Raw genomic sequence first — 24,752 nt, forward strand, 5'->3', positions numbered from 1 at the left:
ACCACTGCACGATGGGGACGTGTCATGACGACGGTACCACGCCGGGATGCGACTGTCCGGACGGTTACTATGGCACCCAGTGTGAACTGCCCATGGGTCAGTTGAAAATTGTGTGGCTTGAGAGAGATATATATAAATAATAGAGAGATAGAGAGAGAGAAAGAGAGAGAGAGGTGTGTGTGTGTGTGTGTGTGTATGTGTGTGTGTGTGTGTGTGTGTGTGTGTGTGTGTGTTTTGTGTCACGTCAAACATGCCAGCGAAAAGAACGCTAGAGCTTGTTACTCTAGACAACCCTCTGATTTCAAATCACAACAGTAGTATTTCCAACAAACGAATAACTGCAAAATCTTATCCCGGCAGCGATCACTAGTTAATCTCCCACTCATCGGTAGTGAGATGTCCTATGACGTAAGGAGATCTCTCCCCGGACCATCACGTCACAGAGCCTCCATCAAACGATTTCGTTCTAGAACAGCGCCATCTGCAAAGCGCTCTCTACGACGATTCCAGACTCTGATGCGTCCATCAGCAGGATCCAAGAAGAGGCTCCAAGAAGAGGCGGGACCCATCTGTAAACAATAACTGAGCTCTACGATGGCGTAACCACCTCACAAGTTGAGTGCACCAGGCTCGGCGGGCAGCTGGATGGTTGGCAGTCAATGTCGTTTTGCGGAGTTGGCGTCTTTCATTGAAGTTGAAAGCGTGTACGCAGTTTGTAACACTTACTGACAACAGTGTGTGGTGGCAGCTCATGGTCGATGCCTGCTGCCTTTTCAGTAACCTGTTTGTGCTGCATGACCTTCATTTGGATGAGGCGATCCTTCATTGTTGTGGTGACTGTAGGCCGACCATAACATTGTCGTAATTGTACTCTGCCGATTGCTTGAAGCCATTCCTTCAGTCCGATAATTTGAAGTGCAACACTGCAACACTCTGAACCACTTGCTTGGCAGAAACAACATCTTCTTGCCATCAAACTGCCCTTGCCTTATTCAAGTCGCTCCGTTTTCGTGATAGGGGCATGATGTTTCATTGCATTATTTTTTCAGTGTGTCATTTTACAAAGACAAGTTTGTAAGCACATTTCGTGGCTGGAACCCTGTTGTAGCACGTGCATTACTGGTTGTTGTCCTGGCATGTCTTGTACCGATTTCATAGGACTTTGAAAACTGCCCTCTTTTTAAAGAAAACCTCATTTTTTCCGCCTATTTAGCATGACACAGTAACTCTGCCTGCCAAAAATGTTCCTAGAGCAAGATTCACTGCCCTTTTGTTAATTAAAAAAAATTCACGTTTCAATCAAATTGTCAAACTTGATTTTTGGCGAATATTTGTGAACATTTCATGACCGGTCTGTGTATGTGTGTCCGCCTACCTGCCTGCCTCTGTGAATTGGAGATCTCTGTGCGCATGCGTTGGTGCGTGCACGAATATTTACTCATAATACTTTGTTATTAATTCTTGTGTCTCATCCATGGCCTTCCTTTTCGGTGTAACTCTAAACTACAAAAAAAATAATAAACAGATATATAAATAATTATAATAAATTTATAAAAATTCATCAATCTAATGATAATACTAATAGTGTTATCGTTCCAATGCTCATCTGACGTAATTCACAACATCATGACGGCATCATTTTCAGTGTTGGTGGAATGCGACACGAAGAAGATGTGGATAAATATTGTTCCATACGGATACGACAAGGTCACGTGGGTCAGCTTTCCTCCGCTTACAGGGGACAACTTCACTTGTGCGGTGAGTCAACCTTTGTGATCTCCCTTCGTTCAAATGTGTCGGCTTCGTTTAAAGCTGGTGTCTAGGGCCTACACCTTATCAAAATTATCAACTTTTTTTTTAAAGTGATATTTTCTTGCAGTTCAAAGTGTGCTGAGGCTAGTCATACAAATGCGATAGATGCATTTTGCATTGATTGATTGATTGATTGATTTGATTCACTAATTCAATGATTAATTGATAAATTGATTGATTTTGGGATCGGTTGGTTGGTTACTTACTCCTTGACCAGACTTTTTTCTCCTTGATGTGGATAGATGTGACAAACATTGATCGATTAGTCGGTAAGATGTTGTGGTTTTTTTTGTATCTCTGCTAAGAGATTTTAACAAATCTCGGAAGAAAGTCTCTGCTGACTTTCAATTGTTTCTTTCACAATTTCTGATGTTTTATATATCATGACGTAATTCCTATGCATTCTCGCTCTTGACGTCATTCTATATTTAACTTTTCTTTAAAAGTACAAGCGATCGAGTGCACATTTTGGCATTTTTAGCAGCGCTCTCATTATAAATTTTTATATCTATATATATATATAAAGACAAGTTTACAAATATACATACAAAGATGGTTTGTTAATGTATTGATGGTTCATTGATCGTCTTGGTTGCAGTTAGAACCTGTGGATGCATTCTTCAAGAAGAATCAGCAGTACTATAACAGCGAGTGGCGGGGGTTTGCCGGCATCTTTCCTCACGTGGGGGATAGTTGTGCAGGGAACCCAATTATTTTACGAGAAACGGTGAGTCCGGGGATTTATGCTAGATAGTTAGTTTTGTTGTTATGGGAGGTGGTTGGGGGGGGGGGGGGTGATGGATGGAAGGTGTAGGTGCAGTCGAAGAAATGAGATTGAGTGTATGTTCTGAGCAAGATGGTGCATGGATGTGTGCCTGTGTGTGTGGGAGGGGTGGAGGTGAGGGAGGGAATGGTGGGGAGGGTTGTGTGTGTGTGTGTGTGTGTGTGTGTGTGTGTATGTATATGTAGGTGTGTGTAGGTGGGTGGGGTGTGTGTGCGTGTGTGTGCGTGTTTGTGTGTGTGTGTGACAGTGTGTGTGTGTGTGTGTGTGTGTGTGTGTGTGTGTGGGGGCGGGGGAGGTGTTCGTGTATGTGTGTGTGTCTGTCTCTGTGTCTGTGTTGGGGATAGGGATGGGGGGAGGGTGGTCTTGGTGTGTGTGTGTGTGTGTGTGTGTGTGTGTGTGTGTGTGTGTGTGTGTGTGTGTGTGTGTGTGTGCGTGCGTGCGTGTGTGTGTGTGTGTGTGTGTGTGTGTGTATGTATGTGTGTGTGTGTGTATTTGTGTGTGCGTGTGTGTTTGTATGTGTGTTTGTATGTGTGTGTGTGTGTGTGTGTATTTGTGTGTGCGTGTGTGAGTGTGTGTTTGTGTGTGTGAGTGTGTGTGAGTGTGTGTGTGTGTGTGTGTGTGTGTGTGTGTGTGTGTGTGTGTGTGTGTGTGTGTGTGTGTGTCAATTCATTTCAGTTTGAGTAACAACGAAGTGCATGTCTGCATTACAGCAAAACAGTGGAACCCCCAGATTAAGGCTCCCAAAGTTGACGATTCCGCCCTTTTAAGACCCCGTTGTATCAGACTTTCTGTTCACAACCTCTGTAAATGTATCCCCATTGTAAGAATCTCTCGTGTTGAAGATGTTCTGGAGGTCCTAAAAAGGGGTTCCACTGCACGAACTCAACGTTATGCAACGCTGCCCTGTTCTTTATGTCAACATTTTTGTGTTTCCTAGACATGTATGTAGAATGTGTTGTGTTTGTCCTGTTTTTATTTTCTACGTCCAGAAGTGGTTATTGTTACCGACACGATTGTCAAATGATTTTATTACCAATTCAGTGCCCCATATGGGTTTTTGACCAATCAGGACGGATTCTAGGTGACCTGTTAAATGTTATAACGTTCAGGCAGGGACCCTTTTTGTATATCAAGCTAAAAATTGACAAAACAAAGTAAAAATGTAAATCAACAATATCAGCGTGATTTATTCTACAGAATGACACTTCAAATGCTGTCAGATAATACTCTCTTTATCTAAAAAAATACCGATAAGCGAGTTTTGTCGGTGGGTGCTTTACGGAACAGCAAGGTACCGCCCATCCTCTGAGTGTGAAATGCCGACCCGCTCACTTGAAATCTAAATTACCTAAGTTCGGAAAATCAAGTGAAATTGCGTCACTCGCGTTACGTCAAATGTATCTTTACGTCATTTCCCATCCGTCTTGAGTCGGTTCTAAATCTGTCGCTCTCTATTCAACAAGAAAAAGCGAAGCAACCGAAACGCATGTTGAACATGGTTTTATCTTGTGAGATTGTTGTGTGTCAAACGCATTTGATCTGTGAATATTCATCACGTCAGGAGTATTACTCTGATTGGCTGACCCAGGTCACGAGAATTCTTTGACTGACAGGCATAATCAGGTAGGAGCGCTCAAGTTCCCATTGCGGCTGTTCTGTCTAATTCGCGGGGTCGCTTCGAAATTTGTTTTGGTCGAATTAAACGGTAATAAAACCGTTATTTCTAATATGCGGACTGTTAGCAAATGACAACAGTCATGTCTCACAAACGATATCAGCATTCGCCTAAAAGGCTCATGCTTGATATCTTTTTTCTCGACATGCCTGTTATCATTTGCTAACAGTCAGCATATTAGAAATAACTCATAGTATATTGATTTGTGAATAAATAAAAATGTTATAAAAAAACAAACCACTACTCTGTGTGATTTCAGGCGACACACATCACCTATGGCCGCATCGTGTACCTGGCCTACAGAGCAGAGGGACCCGACCCCACTGACCAGACATTGAGGTTGACCTGTGACGTCAGGAAACCCCCTCCCCCTCGCCCTCCCCCAACCCCCCTACCTCCCCGAGCCCCCCTACCTTTCCCAGCCCCCCAATCTCCCCGAGCCTCATTTCCACCCCGAGCCCCCCTACCTTTCCCAGCCCCCCAATCTCCCCGAGCCCCCTACCTTTCCCAGCCCCCCAATCTCCCCGAGCCCCCCAACCTTTCCCAGCCCCCCAATCTCCCCGAGCCTCCTTTCCACCCCGAGCCCCCCTACCTTCCCGAGCACCCCGGCCTACCCCAGCTCCACGAACTCCCCTATCTCCGTAAGTTGAATTTGTTTTTATTCGTTTTCGAAATGTTTTATTACCTTTTGAACCGTTTTTACGATTTCAGTGTCACGCGAGTATATTTAAGGGCGAGCGAATCTTCCACAACCCGTATAAACCCGACAGAGTTATATCCGAACATCATCTATTTGCCCTGTCTCTTCTTCTGAAGGAGCACAGCGTCTCGTACATACACATCACACTCTCCCGCACATCGTTTCATGTCTGCATGTGTCTTCCCCTTTTCCTTCACGGACTTTGTCACGGGTGCGAATATTTTATTCAAGTTCCCTTCCATGCTGTGGGTCTAATTTCGCTTCGGCTTTGGCTCTGAGACTGAAAGGTACTTGTCTAGCTGACAGTACAACTTGTTTTTGCGTTTTCGTTTATGTGCCAGTGAATGTGCGTGTCCTTCAAGTTGCGTTTTCGTTCATATGTTAGAGACTCGGCGTGTCATTCATGTTGCGTTTTCGTTCGTTTTCGTTCATGTGTTAGAGACTCGGCGTGTCCTTCAAGTTGCGTTTTCGTTCATGTATTAGAGACTCGGCGTGTCCTTCAAGTTGCGTTTTCGTTCGTTTTCGTTCATGTGTTAGAGACTCGGCGTGTCCTTCAAGTTGCGTTTTCGTTCATGTGCAAGTAAATCTGCGTGTCCTGCAATTTTTGTTTTCGTTCATGTGCAAGTGAATGTGCGCGTCCTGCAAGTTTCTAAGCTCCGAAAACATCGGTTTGAAATGTGCTTTTGTTTCAGACTTTTCACTAACAGACCCAACAAGTGGAATCACAAATTTGAGGTCATCCAAACTCTTTGCAGTTTCTCTTCTCTGAAGTGAGACTGACCTTCCGCTTGTTAATACAAACTATGCTTTGCATGCCTTCTCGTGGACATTTGGCAAGGACATGTTAGCTTCAGCGTGGCCTACACTCTTCAATGGCGTGTTATTACCATAAGAGCTGCTTGCCTGTAGTGTTTGCGCATGCGATCTGCGTTTTATGTGCTGTTGTTTCATGTTTTCTCGTAAGTTTTTGTCAACTCTTGTTGCTGCTGAATGTTTCATTTGTCCCAATAGCCTTTCTTGTTGTATTTTTCATGTTGAAACTTAGTGAGTCTTTTTCGGCCAGATTCGACATCCTTTTGCTCAGTTATGTCCACTTTAGCAACGCTTGCGGCCTACACTGGCGATTAATTTTCTGCCTGGGTCTGAAGTCGATCAAAATAACTCGGCTGAAGGGGACCGACATAGACGAGGGCCCCAAAGGGGGGGTATCATCACGATCACGGGAAGGGAAATTTTAGCTTTCACGATCACAGTTACCTTGATTTTTGTTTTCACGATCACGAACACCAGTGGCAAATCACGGTCACGGTAAAAGTTGAATGTACAGAAAGCACGTGTCTAAGTAAACACAACCACACAGTAATTCGCTTCTCTGGATCTATTGTTTATTCAACACAAAGTGACAACTGTTGCACTTTTTTATTATTTTTTTTAATTCTCTTTCATACACACATAGAAATACATATCATGATTTGTAATCAGTAACAAGAATATTGTTTTCATTGTTTTTTTTCTCGCTCTCTCTCTCTCATACAGACACTCACAGGAATATACACTCCAGTGGCGGAGCAGTTAAGCCAGAGGGGGGTTTACAACCTGGGGTCCAGAGCAAGGCCCCGTTGGGGGGTCTGGGGGGCTTAGCCCCCCAGAAGCTGAAAAGATTTAGCTATTTTATGAACAATTTATGGCTTATCCTTGATTTTAAACATGATCAACTGGTGTCAGCAGCCACTCATTATTTCTTTTAAAGTTAGTATTAATTTTTTATTTTTTTGACAGCCGGGGGGGGGGGGGGGGGGGTCCGGAACCCCTGTAACCCCCCCCCTAATCCGCCCCTGCACTCATACACATTCAACTCCCACACCCTCACTCACACACATGAATATATACTTGCACAATTTCACATTTCCAGAGCTAAATCTTTTAAACCCATTTTCTCAAAAACTATTGGGTGGATTGAAATTAAAGTACATGTATGTGTGATGGTAGAGTCTATAATAACAAAATCCCCAACAAACATGACTTTGGTCGACTTAGACATGAGGATCAAGTGACCCAAACTGGCACGTCTCCCCGCCATAGTTCCTGAATTTAACCCATTGTTGATAAGTTTACAGGCGCTAAAATAAATCCAAGCTCAATGCAAAGAAGCGACAATTAGAATATATGCCAAGCGTGTCCACGTTGCTTGGATGAAAAACACATTTCTAGTTTCGGTTTTGGCTACACGCAGACTCGATCAGACTCGAGCCAGTCGAGGTCACACTGAGCGAGTGACAGCCGGACGTGGCAATGTCGACAACGTCAATGATCTCAATCAAACTCAAAGATCTTGAACCAATTTCAAGATCTTTGCCTACATTCAGAACAGTCATAGAGCAACATAGACAGGGCCGGACTAGGGGGGGGGGGGTTACAGGGGTTGCGCAACCCCCCCCCCCTGGCTTAAGCATGTACCTCCCAAACGCTCTTTTTGTGTGTGTGTGCGGTTGCATCTGGATCATCATGAAATCCGAGGAGAAATCGCACCTCTCACCCCCTTTCGAAAGACATTTTACTTCAACGAATTTTGTGATGAAAAGTACTATGAGTCCTTACAATCTCAATTCTTCTTCATTGCCTATACAGCTTGCTGTCGAATTTACCTTTTTTGTTCAAGGAGAGGCTTCCTTTCCCTCCAGAAACATCAAACAAATTTCAGCTTCAAGGGGGCGAAGCCCCCTTGCAACCCCCACCAAGGGGGCTTCGCCCCCTGGACCCCCACCAAGGAGCTTTGCCCCCTGGACCCTCATCTGTAACCCCCCCCCCCCCCTAGTACTTACCTAGTCCGGCCCTGATAGATGACATACCTTAACATTTCGTCTTCGGAAAGACGGACCCGTAGTCTGACCTTTCCACCAAGGAAGGCATTCTCGCCGCCTGCTTTGTTCTGGCTTGAATCCACAAAATATAACAGAAATTCGATGACAGTACCGCTGCACGCCATTTAGGATCTTCGAATTCGAATTTGACTGAATGCACTCAAAACTTTAGCACGAAGCCCTTCCATTGGATGAAGTTTGGCAGACTTTTGCAATTCGCCTTCTGATTGGATCTCTTTTTTTGTGATTGGTTCTCTTAAAGGGAAGCAATCGCTGTCAAAATCATATTTCTGAATGTGTTGTTGCTTCCCTTCAATCGGGATTAGCTCCTTGACGAATAGAGGATCATACTCATAGAGTGATACGTACAGCTGTGAAAAATGTACGTTGAAAATAAAATGCTTTGCAATAATGCCCATCACGATCACGAAAACAAATGACAATCACGATCACGAGACTTGATTTTTTTGTCATCACGGATCACGGGCAAAGTCCCATCACGATCACAGAAATGGCAATTTCGGCAATCACGGTCACAGAAAGGTCACAAAACACCAATCACGATCACGATTTTAAACCCTTTGGGGCCCTCATAGACCGAATCAGATCGAAGACAATCAAGATTGACCTTATTATCTGACCTCTCTGAGTTTTGCCCCTTGTTGCCAGAAAAAAAACTGTCTGTTTCATCTTGTTCATCTTGTAGAGAGATTCGATGGACCGCCACAGCTCATTGTTGTCCGTTCGGTTCCGAATAGCAACAAGGGTTGGAGGGATCTGAAATACCAACATTTCTCTTCAATGAAGAACTAAGTTAATCAGTTCCTGCCATCTTTTTCTTCGCACATGTGATGATGACTTCACACAATCTGGAACATTCCGGCTTTCTCCGATTCTTCACGAAAGTTCTTGCCATTTCACACCTTGTTCAAAGTTCTTTACCTCGTCGCCAATAGACGAATTCCAAAAATAAGTGTGTCGGGTTTATATGGGCCGTCAAAGAGTGAATGCCCTTTCTCTTGACTTGGACAAACATTGAAGAGTCCAATGACTTGCGAGGGTTGTGTTAGAAACACGTGGACATGAGCAGGTACGTGTGAAGTTATTTGTCAGAGGAAAAGCAACCCATACAAACCCGACGGAGTTATTTCCGAAAATCGTGAATTGTAGACAGTTGCTGTGCTGCGTATTAAAACATTCATAGATCATACCCGAAGCATACTAACACTTGATGTTGATTTCTACAGGAGCAGCCGTGAGTCAATGCGCTTTTTCTGAGCCAAGTCGGTTTTTTGGCCTTTGCAACGAATCATAACGAGACAGAGCGCTTCAAGATGGCGACGAAAAAAGATGACGATGATGCGAGATGTGAAAGTGCCCGCGGCAGGCGAGCACATCCAAAAGCTGCTCGCGATCCTCTTCGCGTGCACTTTTCTGCACTGAACCAAGTAACGGGGTTTTGACAAGCGTACTGCTATCGCTTTGGCGCGCTTTGCTTATAAGGCAACTCGTCTCAGGTTTTACTCCGTATCTTACACCGTGGACTTTGATACAAGGGAGAACACTCGTACGCCCTCAAGGGGCAGTAAACCAATACACATTGTGTCAAACAAAATGTGTGTATTGGTGTTGATTTTTGTAGAATTTTTGTTTTGTGTTTTATTGAAATGTGTGTAAGTTATGTGTGCTCTGTAAGCTCAGTATGTATTATTTTATTGAGTTATCTTAATGCTTTTATATGCTTCTTGATTTTTGTCTGTGTTAGAACCGTATTTGTAAAGCGCTTGGTGCTGTTTTGCTACTTCCACAATAGACAAGTTATTTATTTATTTATCGTTGAGAGTTATTAGATAAGGGATGCAACTGTAGTATGGCGAAGTATATCGTGCTGCTATCTACCGTTGCTTGCTTAACTCCCTTGAATCGTGTATCCGTCGCATGAGCGTTTCGTGTGGAACATTCACATGATTTAGAAATCTTTCAGTTTTGTAAAAGTAAATAAAGAAATTAGTGAATAAATGGATGGATATCTATACGAATGAATAAATGACTGAATTAATACATTCGTAAATAAATAGATAAGGTCCTAAATAAATAAATAGACTTCGAAATAAATAAATAAATTCAGATGTAAATAAATTCATTAATAAAATATTTTAAAAAATTAACATAAAAAACGAATAATAATATGTGAAACACTTTTCTTTAAACTCATGTCTTCTGCTGGTTAGACACTGGTGGTGTTTTTTTTTCTCAGCAACTGAAGACACTTTCTTGTGTAGTTAAATAAATAATCAACCTCTTATTTTGCAGTGCACAGGTGAAGATTACGTTTTGGACACCACAGGGATATCCGATGAGGGGTTCCATCAAATTGGGGGCCAAGATCCACGTTTACTTCGAACTCTCTACTCCAAACAGAGGTTAGGAATGCTACTGTTGTCCTAGCAGCTCCTGCATAGAAATGTTTAGTTGGGGTACAAAAAGTAGCGCGATATTGTTTTGGCTAAGGTTTTTTATTATTACGTTTTCACTACACTGTTGTCGTCGTTGTTGTTGTTGTTGTTGTTGTTGTTGTTGTTGTTGTCGTCGTTATCGTTATTGTTTTTGTCCTTGTTCTTGTTATTGTCTTCATCGTCATTTTCATTGTCATTGTCGTCGTTGATGTTTTTGTTGGTGGTGTTGGTGTGTTTGTTGTTGTTGTCGTCGTCATTGTCGTCGTTGTCATCGCCGTCATTCTTATTATTGCTGTAATCAGACAAATCAAAAAGCACAGAGACAATGTCAGCTACTTGTCCACTGTGTGTACAGGTGGCTATGACGACGCCCAGATACAGTCCTGTCACATCCTGGACACAACAACCAAGCAACAACTCCCCGTGGTGGACCGAGGGTGAGTTTGTTGAGCACACTGTGCACATAGCTGATGAACACTTGATAACAACCAAGCAACAACTCCCCGTGGTGGAGCGAGGGTGAGTCTGTTGAGCACACTGTGCACATAGCTGATGAACACTTGATAACAACCAAGCAACAACTCCCCGTGGTGGACCGAGGGTGAGTCTGTTGAGCACACTGTGCACATAGCTGATGAACACTTGATAACAACCAAGCAACAACTCCCCGTGGTGGACCGAGGGTGAGTTTGTTGAGCACACTGTGCACATACATAGCTGATGAACACTTGATAACAACCAAGCAACAACTCCCCGTGGTGGAGCGAGGATGAGTTTGTTGAGCACACTGTGCACATAGCTGATGAACACTTGATAACAACCAAGCAACAACTCCCCGTGGTGGACCGAGGGTGAGTTTGTTGAGCACACTGTGCACATAGCTGATGAACACTTCATGACTTATTTCTTAACGTTAACGAGAAATGACAATACAAGTCACATGTAATCCCTGTCAGAGTTGGTTTGGGTCTATAAACATGAAAATACCAAGCATGCATCCCCTGAAATCGGAGTATAGATGCCTTAATGGCGAAATAGAAACGACTCGTACAAATAGAAGAAAAATAACAAACACACAACAACAAAAACAACAACAAAAAACCACGAGTGTACATGGTCATGGACGCAGAACAAGACAAAACAAAACAAAACAAAACAAAACAAAACAAGATGTCTCTTCCTGACCCTCTCAAGTAAAGTTGAAAACATATTTTTGCCCTGCAGTAAAAAACGTATTATCTCCCTTTGCACAAGAAAACAAGTAGCGCTGAAAAACAACAACATGTTTTTCCTCTTTGCAAACCACAACAAATAAAATCGACCGTCAATGTTTGCTCAATGTTTAAAATACAAAAGCCGTCACCCCTAAATGTGTTAGTCTTTGCAAAAATCAACATCAACAACAACAAATGACATCGACGCGTAATTGTCCCTCTTTGCTAAACAAAACGAAAGACATTGTTGTCCCATCTTGAACACGCGGCCAGTACCGTGTAACTGGCCTTGAGACCGATCGATTCAAGGGGGGCAATCTCAGTCATCTGAAAGCGGGAAATCCAAACGCAATCCGCCTTGTTCGATTTTATGGGCTTGGACGATAGAGAAAAATAAGAAAAGCAAAAGCTGGAGTCCAGTCTGGACGAAACTGCTATCAAAAACGCAGAATTGATTTTTTCTGAGTTTTTTTTAGCCGTAAGCGCCATGTTTATCGGAGCAGGAAACTCTTCCAGAGTGAGGCCCCTTTGTTGGTTTCACTGCAGCCGCCAGCAGTTATGAGAAATTCGAAATGAGAAATGGCGCTTACGGCTAAAAAAAAACCTCAGAAAAAATCAATTCTGCGTTCTTGATAGCAGTTTCGTCCAGACTGGACTCCAGCTTTTGCTTTTCTTATTTTTCTCTATCGTCCAAGCCCATAAAATCGAACAAGGCGGATTGCGTTTGGATTTCCCGCTTTCAGATGACTGAGATTGCTCCCCTTGAATCGATCGGTCTCAAGGCCAGTTACACGGTACTGGCCGCGTGTTCAAGATGTTGTTGTCCCTCTTCGCAAAACGAATCAGATGACATCTTTCTGTGCAAAACGGGAAAAAAGTACAATGCAAGAGAAAACAAATCGCGCGAAGCGAAATTACTGCATTTAGTCAATCTGTCGATCTCAGAGACTAAAATTGAACTCACTGCATTTTACACTAAGGCAATGCTCACTAACGCTGTCGATGTCATACCCCGCGGTCGCGGTGACACGTAGCTTACGTTCAAGCTCATAAAATGACAAGCCAGTATAGCGCAGTGTCGTACAGCGCTTTTCTGTATTCTTTTTAACTTTATGAGCTTGTTTTTAATCCAAACATAAGATATCAAGATGTTTTTGGAATCAAAAAATGATAAGTAATAAGCTTAAATTGTTTTTAAATCGATTTCTGAAATTTTAATTTTTATTCGAATTTTCATAATTTGATTTTTTGAGATTCTTTCTTTCTTTCTGTCTTTTCTTCTTTCTTTCTTTATGTCTTTCTTTTCTTCTTTCTGTCTTTCTTTTCCTTATTTCATTCTTTCTATTTTCCCTTCTTTTCTTCTTTATATTTTCTTTCTTTCTTTGTTTCCTTTTCTCTCACTTTCTTTCTGATAAATCATTTATATCACCCGATGACGATATCTGCCACAGATGGAGTTGGGGAAAAAAAACACCCAGACTTTAATATGTGACGTCACTTTTCAAGGTCAACGGGTGTAAAGTTGACAAATGTCACGACTTTAGACAATTTGTCTCGGTCGAGATGCCATAATATCGTGATTTCAGTTGCGTGGGTGAAGTTTTAATGCTGATTGCATGTGACATTTAGATGACAACGTCATACTTATTTTTGCTCAGTCAGTAGAAATAGACTCGGTAAATCCCAGACACGAAAGATGACACTGAAATATCTTCTTGTTTACTATTTTGATAGCTGTAATCCCGAAAATGGTTGCTTATGCCCCCCCCCCCCCCCCTCCCACCTTCTCTCTCTCCCTTAATGATCTCTCTCTTTCTCTCTCTCTCTCTTGTCATCTCTCCCACTTTCATACACTCTCTCTATCTATATATATCTCATTCTGTCTCTCTCTCCCTCTCTCTCCTTATCCCCCCCCCTCTCTCTCTCTCTTTCTCTCTCTCTTTCTCTCTCTCTCTCTCTCTCTCTCTCTCTCTCTCTCTCTCTCTCTCTCTCTCTCTCTCTCTCTCTCTCTCTCTCTCTCTCTCTCCATCACCACACTGGAGTAATGTATGTTTTAATCTGTAGTGTTGTGCGATTATTATGTTGTACCTTTTTTGCACCTAATGAGTTAAATTATTTGCAACGTTAACCATTTGTTCACACTCCTTCATAAGGGTCTCTCTCTCTCTCTCTCTCTCTCTCTCTCTCTCTCTCTCTCTCTCTCTCTCTCTCTCTCTCTCTCTCTCTCTCTCTCTCTTCTTCCCTACCTCTCTCTCTTTCTCTCTCTCTTCTTCCCTCTCTCTCTCTCTCTCTTTCTTTCTCTCTCTCTCTTCTCTCTTTCTTTCTCTCTCTCCTTCTAAGTCTCTTTCTATCTCTCTCTTTCTTTCTTTTTTCTTTCTCTCTCTCTCTTTCTCTCTCTCTCTCTCTCTCTCTCTCTCTCTCTCTCTCTCTCTCTATCTCTCTCTCTCTCTATTATTTTCATATTGATCATATCTGTCCATAAGCATAAGTGTTTCATAACGCAAGAATGTATGTATAGCCAACAACGTGTATATAGTCATGTAAATAGTTTTTCTGCTTTTTTTTACTGTCATGCTTATCTTTTGTAATTGTTTTACGTTTGTATATGTATATGTATTTAAGATTAGAATAGTCCCTCTCTGGGCGAGGGCTGGTTGAAAAGAAGCTCGTTTATATTGCTTATGCCACAACCCTCGTAAAATAAAATTTGATTTGATTTGATTTGATCTCTCTCTCTCTCTCTCTCTCTCTCTCTCTCTCTCTCTCTCTCTCTCTCTCTCTCTCTCTCTCTCTCTCTCTCTCTCTCTCTCTCTCTCTCTCTCTCTCTCTCTCTCTCTCTCTCTCTCTCGCTCGCTCTCTCTCTCGCTCTCTCTCTATCTCAGAGCTTGAGAGGGATTCCACATGCAAAAACGAACAGCCTTTAATTGCTGCTCACTGTGCACAATGAGAATGTTTCCATGAACTGATTTTGTAAATGCATTCAATGGCTTTTAGTGAAATTAATTCACACACAAATCGTTTTCTTCACTGTTAGCAACCCAGCAGTTCATTTTGATTACGTGTCCAAGCGGAGGGAAGATCTGTTCCTAGGCAACAACTTCCCGTGGGAGCCAGAGGGTGAAACACTGTCTTGTCGAAGTCCTATGATAACTGCATGTTTATATTAAAAATCACAATCCTTTCCGTTTAACCGACTCAGCTTATTATGTCAGACTTGGCCAGGCTTTTATATGTGATAAGAGGACTAAAGTGCGACAAAAGGTCGAGGTTGACAATGTCGAGGCACAAAAGGTCGAGGACATTTGATCAAGAGTCAAAAGGTCGAGGGCGACAAAATGTCAACTGCAAAACGTTTAAGGGACAAAAGGTCGTGGTTTGAAAAAGGTCGAGGATTAAAAAACTGTCGAAGTTTGAAAATGTCGACATCATTTTCAATTCCCGTGTGTATTAAATTCAATTTTTTGATTGCTTGAAGAAAACGCTGCTTTGTGTGTCTATTGTGCATTTTATAAATGTTTTTGTTTTTTTAGTTATTCAGAACAGTCACTGTTCGTACAAGGAGTGCCTTGGGTGACAGGTGATTTGTTTGTGTTCACGGACCCACGGCTTTGTCGGTAAATGAAGCGTAGTGTGGTCAACGGTGAACACAGCTCGACACATCCTGAACTCAGGTCAAAATGAGTTCGGCTCATTTTCTCCCTGATAGGATGCCTTGAGTTTCCTTGTCTGGCAAGGAAACCGATTTTTTTTAACATATTTAGAGCTTTTTGTAATGTATTAATGATATAAGCAGATTCGCGATCGTCAATCATGATTTTTCATGGTGTTTTGTAATTTTTAAGACAGTTTCAAGCGAGCTATTTTTCGCGGCTGTATTTACTGTGCAAACAACTCTAAATATATCCGTCGCGTGATAACCTTGAACGGTTGAAAACGACGTTAAACACCAAATAAAGAAAGAAAGACTCTAAATATGGCAAAAGTGTCACTTGATAATCAACCGTTTGGTTTCGGCGCTCAATGGAGCAGACGATTTTTTTTTCTGTAACCAGTTGACAGTTATGAAACCATATTTTACGGTCTCCTTCCGGCAGCAGTCCCAAAATTTCGACTTGTTTTGACCTTTGAACGATGTTTTTATCATAACTGTGAGGTGTTTTTTTGCGTGTTTCCCCTCCATTTTCTTTCAAACCTTGTTCGTTCCGTGTTGCGTCTGCTTTTTGTTGTCTTTTGTGTTCTTGTTTTTCCTGATGAAGCTTCCATAAGCGAAAATTCGTACCGTCTTGTCTCGTTCTTGTATTGGTGAGTACAGTATTCCTTTGGTTTTTTTAACTTTATAACTGTGAAGAACAGAACGGAGATCACTGTCGAAGTCGGCCAATCTGCAATCATTTTCGTCTCGCGAACACTGATCTCAAATTTAGATCAGTGCTCGCGAAAAACATATGGGAGATAGCTTTGTATTCTTGTTTTGATAGATTCGCGTAGGACTGTCGCGTCCGGTCAGAGAGACAACTGGCAATAGCCGTGGAGCGATGCTTATCAGAATGAGCTCGACACTCAACAGATTGTTTGGTGAAACATGTTACTGATCCACTAACAGCTTGAGTTGTGTGGTTTTTTTCCCCATCTTTAAACTTTAAAAGCATGTCCAAGCGAAGAGAAAGTTACATTCGGACAAGTACACAGACACAGAATGGAGCTCTGCATATCACAGAAAGGAAACGACAAGGCAGTACACAAAGGTTACTGCTATCGAAAAGATCGTGTCAATCAGATATCTGTGAACTGGCGCTGTGTATACAGATCTTGTTGGGAACGCATAAAAACAGATGTGCAGTACAGAACTGAAACTGTTCCAACAGAAGTAGCAGCGCATAATCATCATCCGAACCCAACACGAAATCGAAATTGTTCAATCCTCGACCTTTTTTTTAGTACTCGATCTTTTTCAATCCTCGACCATTTGTCCCTTAGACGTTTTGCCGTTGACGTTTTGTCACCCTCGACCTTTTGTCGCACTCAACCTTTTGACTCTCGACCTTTTGTGCCTCGACCTTTTGATCCTCGACCTTTTGGTTCGAACCGGATAAGACCATCTGTTCGATTAGACACATACCAAAAATCAACAGCATAAATGCTTTCTGTGTTATTTATATTAGAGAACTAATTATATTTAAAAAAAACAAGGCAGTAGTGTCAATCTGCAAAATGTATTCGTCACACATTTCACACTTTGTACTCGAAATAGCCCGGATGTTGATTGTGAGTACATGTTTAAGTAGACTTACTTACTTACTGCTTGGTATGCCGGTTGGAATGTAGGGCAGCAACAAAGGCCCTGTGTAAGTGGAGAGATGGTCTTATTACAGCAACAAAGGCCCTGTGTAAGTTGAGAGATGGTCTTATCACAGCAACAAAGGCCCTGTGTAAGTAGAGAGATGGTCTTATCACAGCAACAAAGGCCCTGTGTAAGTAGAGAGATGGTCTTATCACAGCAACAAAGGACCTGTGTAAGTAGAGAGATTGTCTTATCACAGCAACAAAGGCCCTGTGTAAGTAGAGAGATGGTCTTATCACAGCAACAAAGGCCCTGTGTAAGTAGAGAGATATGGTCTTATCACAGCAACAAAGGCCCTGTGTAAGTAGAGAGATGGTCTTATCACAGCAACAGAGAGATGGTCGTATCACAGCAACAAAGGCCCTGTGTAAGTAGAGAGATGGTCTTATCACAGCAACAAAGGCCCTGTGTAAGTAGAGAGATGGTCTTATCACAGCAACAAAGGCCCTGTGTAAGTAGAGAGATGGTCTTATCACAGCAACAAAGGACATGTGTAAGTAGAGAGATGGTCTTATCACAGCAACAAAGGCCCTGTGTAAGTAGAGAGATGGTCTTATCACAGCAACAAAGGCCCTGTGTAAGTAGAGAGATGGTCTTATCACAGCAACAGAGGCCCTGTGTAAGTAGAGAGATGGTCTTATCACAGCAACAAAGGACCTGTGTAAGTAGAGAGATTGTCTTATCACAGCAACAAAGGCCCTGTGTAAGTAGAGAGATGGTCTTATCACAGCAACAAAGGCCCTGTGTAAGTAGAGAGATATGGTCTTATCACAGCAACAAAGGCCCTGTGTAAGTAGAGAGATGGTCTTATCACAGCAACAAAGGCCCTGTGTAAGTAGAGAGATGGTCTTATCACAGCAACAAAGGCCCTGTGTAAGTAGAGAGATGGTCTTATCACAGCAACAGAGGACCTGTGTAAATAGAGAGATGGTCTTATCACAGCAACAAAGGACCTGTGTAAGTAGAGAGATGGTCTTATCACAGCAACAAAGGACATGTGTAAGTAGAGAGATGGTCTTATCACAGCAACAAAGGCCCTGTGTAAGTAGAGAGATGGTCTTATCACAGCAACAAAGGCCCTGTGTAAGTAGAGAGATGGTCTTATCACAGCAACAAAGGCCCTGTGTAAGTAGAGAGATGGTCTTATCACAGCAACAAAGGCCCTGTGTAAGTAGAGAGATGGTCTTATCACATGCAACAAAGGACCTGTGTAAGTAGAGAGATGGTCTTATCACAGCAACAAAGGCCCTGTGTAAGTAGAGAGATGGTCTTATCACATGCAAAAGCGTTCGCAGATCTGAGATAGTCAGCTGAACTGTTTTTACGGGAAGGATTGTGCCTTTTAAACTCACTTGACTGCCACAATACGCATGCATACAGTACGTTTTATTGGGGATGATGAAGAAAAAACAAGAAGGGCAAAGCCCATACGACTCACATGCTTGACCTTGACAGCAATGACATCATACACTAAGAACTGCTTTACACATTTTTCCTACCAAAATACATGTGACCTTGACCCAAGGTCAAGGTCATCCAAGGTCATGCAACACAAAGCTGTTAATTCAAGACATAGGAAGTACAATGGTGCTAATTGTTGGCTCTTTCTACCATGAGATATGGTCACTTTTAGTGGTTCACTACCTTATTTTTGTCACATTTCATAAGGGTCAAAGTGACCTTGACCATGATTATATGTGACCAAATGTGTCTCATGATGAAAGCATAACATGTGCCCCACATAATTTTTAAGTTTGAAACAGTTATCTTCCATAGTTCAGAGTCAAGGTCACTTCAAAATATGTATACAATCCAACTTTGAAGAGCTCCTGTGACCTTGACCTTGAAGCAAGGTAAACCAAACTGGTATCAAAAGATGGGGCTTACTTTGCCCTATATATCATATATAGGTGAGGTATTCAATCTCAAAAACTTCAGAGAAAATGTGAAAAATGTGAAAAATAGCTGTTTTTTAGGCAACATTTATGGCCCCTGCGACCTTGACCTTGAAGCAAGGTCAAGATGCTATGTATGTTTTTTGGGGCCTTGTCATCATACACCATCTTGCCAAATTTGGTACTGATAGACTGAATAGTGTCCAAGAAATATCCAACGTTAAAGTTTTCCGGACGTCCGGACGTCCGGACGGACGTCCGGACGGACGGACGGACGGACGACTCGGGTGAGTACATAGACTCACTTTTGCTTCGCATGTGAGTCAAAAAGCAATACTCAGACAAGGGAAACAACCGCTGTTTAGTGCCCTTTGAAGACAACATTTTCTCAGATTTGGTCTAAGCGTTGTACCTTGCATGTTATGATTTTTTATCCGGCAGTCAAGGAGTTAAAGCCGAACATCCGTTTCCACGAGACCAAACCTTGTTAAGGCTAGGACTAGGAGCTACCATAAAACATACCGTTTTTCTCTTCAAGTCATTTTGGCCACAACATTCTTGAAACAGAACTGTTTGTGTTCAAATTTGGTGTGCATTTGCTTCAATGTCTGTGGAATAATAGTATATGTATCGATTGGAGATTGGATTTCCCTTCTTTGAGTCATGTGACGTCAGAGGCCGACAAAACTTTATAATTTGGCTTTTCAGGTTGACCGAAACTTCAAAGGAACTCAAAAAAACAAACGTCATGTGTTTGATTGCATGTGTGTGTGCTGTTCAATGTCAAAACAACAACAAAGTGAGTACATGACGTGTGTTTTGTAGTTCCTTTGAAGTTTCGGTCAACCTGAAACGCCCAAATATGAAGCTTATGTGTTTGATTGCATACATGTGGATTGCATGCATGTGTGTGTGTGTGCTCGTTCAATCGTCAAAACAACAACAAAGTCATAAGTACCTGAAAGGAATTCGATCGATACATAAATGTTATTTGCGTGTTTGACCAAAATATGACATTTTACACAGATCTCGACAGTCATTGTTCACCTCGACCGCTAGCGCGGTCTCGGAGAACAATGACTGTCTCGATCTGTGTAAAATGTCATATTTTGGTCAAACACGCAAATAACGTATAATGATCCACACAAAAATGCATTTAGATTGACTTCGTAAACATTATTTAATGAAAAATAAGCAAAGCGATGAATCGAAACATGTTAGTTCATGGATGTGAAGCTTATTTCAAAATTATTCATCATTTGAACTTTTGCAGAAATGTTTTAGAGATGCTGATAGATTATATTTTTACAGGCTAAGCTCTAGGAAGGAAAGCTAAAGAGATACACATTTTCAAGCTTTCAGAAATGTTGTACCCACAAAGTCACCAGTTGTATCTCTTTAACCTTTCTTCTCAGAGCTTAGCCCGTAGAACAACAAATCTATAGATATATTAGCATGTCTTAGACATTTTTGCAAACGTGCAAATCATTCTTATGAACAGTTTTGAAATAAGTTTGACATGTTGGCCTTTAACTGTGTTTTTGAGACTTGTTTGTGTTTGTATATCCCCAGGTGCGTGCAGCGTCCAGTGGGCGAGCTGCTGTACAAGAACAAGCCCGGGCTGGCCGTGCTGCATATGACGGTGTACAGGCTGCCCGGAATGACGTCAAACCTCAGCTTCAAGTGTCAAGTGCGCGTGTGTAGGAGAAACATTGACCGATTCTGTTCCCAGGTGAGTAAAAACAATAATGAATGAATTAATTAATCAATAATTGACAAATTTTGTGCCCGGGTGAGTAAAAAAAGAAAAAGAAAAAATAAATTAATTAATTAATTAATAAACGAATGAATGAATAAGTAAGTAAGTAAGCAAGCAATCAAGCAAGCAAGCAAGCAAGCAAGCAAGTAAGTAAGTAAGTAAGTAAGTAAGTAAGTAAGCAAGCAAGCAAGCAAGTAAATACATAGATGAATAGATAAATGAATAGATAAATAGATGAATAAAAAGATAAAAATATGAAGAAATAAACAAATAAACAATCGCGTAAGGCAGAATTACTACATTTTGTCGAACTCACAGAACGTACTGCATTTTTTCACAAAACGCAGCAATTGACAAGCCTGTATAGCGCAGTAGCGTTTGCGCTTAGCAGGAAAGCGCGCTTTTCTGTATTCTTTTTAACTTTCTGAGCTTAGTGTTAATATATTCGTACCTAGGAGACAATGAGTTAAGTGTTCATATCCCGCTGTTTGGTCCAAGTATTGTAGCTGTCCACATACGCAAGAGAGATCGTTCGTTTTCTTGTTGTTCGTATGAAAATAAATTATGAGACGCCACCCTGCCCGTTTTGCTAACTTGAGGCATGGCAGATTCATGTAATGTGATCAAATTAAACATTAAGCAGTTTTAGTCTCTAGAAGTCATGCAGTCATCCGTCGACTATATTTCTCGTTTCACTCTCTTTGGTCTAAGAGAGTCATTTTGAAGCTAGGAATGGTAGTATCGTCCAACTAAAGGCATAGCATACTCATGAAATGTATCGAATTAACAAGCAGTTTGGGCCAGCTTGAGGCGTGTCGGAACCATGCATCGTCCATGTCTTCTTTGATTGAGGCCGAAGTTGACTGTACAAAGACTTTGCTAAGATTAAAGATAGAAATAGTTGCTTTTAAAAAGTGGTCGTCCCAAATGTTTAAGTAGTACTGTTCAAAAATAGGGACACAGACAGATTTTTTGAAACCGTCCTCCTCACTGCCAAACACCCACATGCATTTCATATGACTGTGTGGCCATTATGTCATGTGACTCTTGCCTGCTGTGTTATTTTGATGGACATTTATTTTTTAAAAGGGCCCCTTTTTATACTCTCCTTTTTTTGTTCTTCTTTTTTTTTCTGTTTCTTTTTTCTTTCTTTTTTTCTTTCTTTCTTTCTTATTTTTTTGTCTTTTCTTTTTTTTCTTCTTTCTTCCTTTTTTGTTCTTTCCTTCATTTGTTTTTTCTTTCTGTCTTTCTTTCGTTCTTTCTTTCTTTCTTTCTAAAAAATAAAAAGTTCATGTTTCGGGGTTTTTCTCAAAAAGGGCACGTTCCATAAGCTGACTTTTTTGTTTGTTTGATTTTAATTCCAGCAAAATAAACTTTCAAATTGTGCGACTTCTGACCACAACTTATGTCAGCCAGCAGTGGAAAAATCTCCCCCCCTACCACCCCTACCCCCCCCCCCCAGCCCTACCCCCTCCTCACACACACACACACACGCACATACAAAGCATGCAACTCTGCTGTTAAGCTTTACTTAAGTATCTTGCGTCATGCGTGTAACAAACGAGCAAAATGTAAGTGGACCCTCAGTCTGTAACTTCCGACACATGCTTTGTCCCATTGTGGAAAAGGATGTCTTCAATTAGCGAGACACATTTATTGCATTCATTTTAACACCCTGTTTTTCTTTTCCCCTCTTTAGTCGGAAAAGAATAGGTTTCTAATTAGGGCGACACATTTATTACATTAAATTGTAACACTTTGTTTTCTTCCTTCCTCTTCAGCCAGCGCAATGCGGACCATACAGCCGCGGCAAGAGATCAACGAGTGACGTCACAGAAACCAAGGCAGACAACCTGCTTACCTCGGAATCGAAAATGGATGTGACTGTCTGAGACGACTGGTTCCAACTCCGGAAAAAGGCACACGAACCTTGGTCTGATTGGCTGGTTTAAATGTATATTCCTTCTCTTGACAGCCGTCTTGTAGGCCTCAAACGATACGAGCGTTTCTACATGAGATTGATGAGATGCGACCATCCTTCCACTATGAGACAAACGAACCATATCCCCCGGACAAGATTTTTTAATTTTTGAAAGAGATCAAGATTTCTTTACACGTACCAACTGCAAAAGAATCAGAGTTTTAAAGGAACTGTCTACCCTTTTCTTTTGTACACATTAAATGTGAAACGTTTTTTTTTTTTTTAAAGAATAGACCAATAACAAATCAGTGAATGAATTCAATGCGGATTCTAGAGATAAGAAAAAAACAATATATAAACACACAGCTTGAGTCGTCAGTCTAGCTAATTTCGTGCAGAGTGTTTTTCTAGACTTTTTGTTTAAGTTGTTTTTTGTTTAACTTTGTTGCTATTTATTTATTTATTTACTCATTCATTTATTTATTCATTTTTGTTGATGATTAAATTTCGTCACTTGCGCTAATGTCAACCTTTCACTAGTCACGTTTTTGATTTTGTTTGCATGTTTCAAGTGAAAAGATTATATAATTCAACGGAAATGCCTGGAAGGAACTGTGGCAGTTTACATTATCGTTTACTATTCTTGAAGGTTTGACGTCATGACACGAATGCAACTGCAGTTACATTAATACCCTGGGCAGCTACATTTTGGTTTTCTAACTGAGGCAGCTACTGCTGTCAGTCAAGCGAGTTGGACACACGGTTTAAACGCACAGTTCTTCCATTCAAAACTTTTCTGATCACGATCTCAGATTTGTGTAGGCTTTTGTAATGGGATAAGACCATCCCGCCACTTGGACACATACCAACAATCAACATTGTCACTGCTTCTTGTGCTGAGTTGTATTTGTTCATGAATCCATGTCTTAAAAAGCTATTATTTGCTTTTACAAAATTAATTAATCAAAATTAATTCATCAAAAAAGTCCCACCGAAAGTAAGCAGGCTGGTCATTCTTGGTATGTGATCAAGTGGAAGGGTGTTCTTATCCCATTTTAAAGCCTAGCCAGATCTGAGGTGGTGAGCCGAACTGATTTCAAGAGAATGAGTGTTAGTTTAAGGTTAAACGTCGAGACACATATGTCATTAAAAGTAATGTCCTAGTGAGAGAACTTCAGGTTTTACGCCCTCACGGCAATGCCATAAGTTTTAACCCGACTTTATATGAGAAGAATACACAGTAGTATATGTGTTTAGGTGGTATCAGCCATCTGCACTTATGGCAGAATGACCGAGGTCGTTTACGTGCCACTGTGGTGACACGGGGGTGGGACATGGATACCGTCTCTGGGTCTTCACATAATGTCATAGTGCAGTTGCCTTTGTGTTTATAACTGAGGCAGCTACCCCTGTCCATGAAGTGAGGTGGGCAAATGGTTTAAGACAGAGTGGCATTACAGTGGTACCAGCTATGTGAGCCCCCCACGATGAGAGGACACTGCCGATGAAAGGACACCTTCTGTTGTTCCTTTGTCTGTAATCTTGGCCAAAATATACCTGTCATGACAGGACACCTGCAAAGTAGGGACGCTTTGGATTGATCCCAAGGGTGTTCTGTCATCACACTTACAGTTTGACCTCCTTTCTGTCATTCCTAGATTTTGTACTATGAAACATTTTGCTAGATCCGATTTATTCAAATTGTGTTTGTTCTCGCTTGAGAACTGTTTGGGTTTATGCTAGATGGTAAATATTTGTTTGATTCCTTTGTTTTGTAAAGTGTCCCACCTGTTGAAAGGTTGAATCAGGTTTGATGGTGTTTATGCTGAAAGGATGTTCAACTAAAGGGAATTGTCAATTATTTGAAAACTGTTGATGCTCAAATCAGGACAAGTGGACGATGTAAAAGAAATGTGTAGAATTTGGTAAAAGGTGCTTGTACATGGTTATTGTTTGTGGCAGCTTTATTGGTTCTGTATATTACATACACATCAATAAATTCATTTTCAACCGACCATCGACGCTTCGTGTGTGTGTTAGTGTGTGTTAGTGTTAGTGTGTGTGTGTGTGTGTGTGTGTGTGTGTGTGTGTGTGTGTGTGTGTGTGTGTGTGTGTGTGTGTGTGTGTGTGTGTGTGTGTGTGTGTGAATACGAATACGAATTTTTTTACGAATAAACTTTATTATCATGAAACGTAGTGTTTATAAGACACGGGAAGATAAATAACCAAATGATTACATTGTTTCTTTTTTTGTTGTTGAAGCAATTATATACAAATTCTCCCAATTTGTGTGTGTGTGTGTGTGTGTGTGTGTGTGTGTGTGTGTGTGTATGT

The 24,752-nt window shown here is 41.4% G+C and overlaps 1 protein-coding gene across 1 annotated transcript; it reads left to right on the forward strand.

Annotated features, from left to right (window-relative positions):
- LOC138946587 (uncharacterized) lies at positions 1 to 24,433 on the forward strand (the record flags this gene model as incomplete). Its single annotated transcript, XM_070318033.1, is given in 9 exon segments — positions 1 to 96; positions 1,646 to 1,758; positions 2,411 to 2,539; positions 4,531 to 4,912; positions 5,597 to 5,741; positions 10,146 to 10,255; positions 10,644 to 10,725; positions 20,311 to 20,470; positions 22,279 to 24,433. Coding segments are annotated over 9 exon segments (1,328 nt in total), but the record flags the coding sequence as incomplete, so codon positions are not given.
- Between the last annotated feature and the right edge of the window lie 319 nt (positions 24,434 to 24,752).

This window comes from Littorina saxatilis, linkage group LG14 (genome assembly GCF_037325665.1).
Source record: "Littorina saxatilis isolate snail1 linkage group LG14, US_GU_Lsax_2.0, whole genome shotgun sequence".
Taxonomy (NCBI): Eukaryota; Metazoa; Mollusca; class Gastropoda; order Littorinimorpha; family Littorinidae; genus Littorina; species Littorina saxatilis.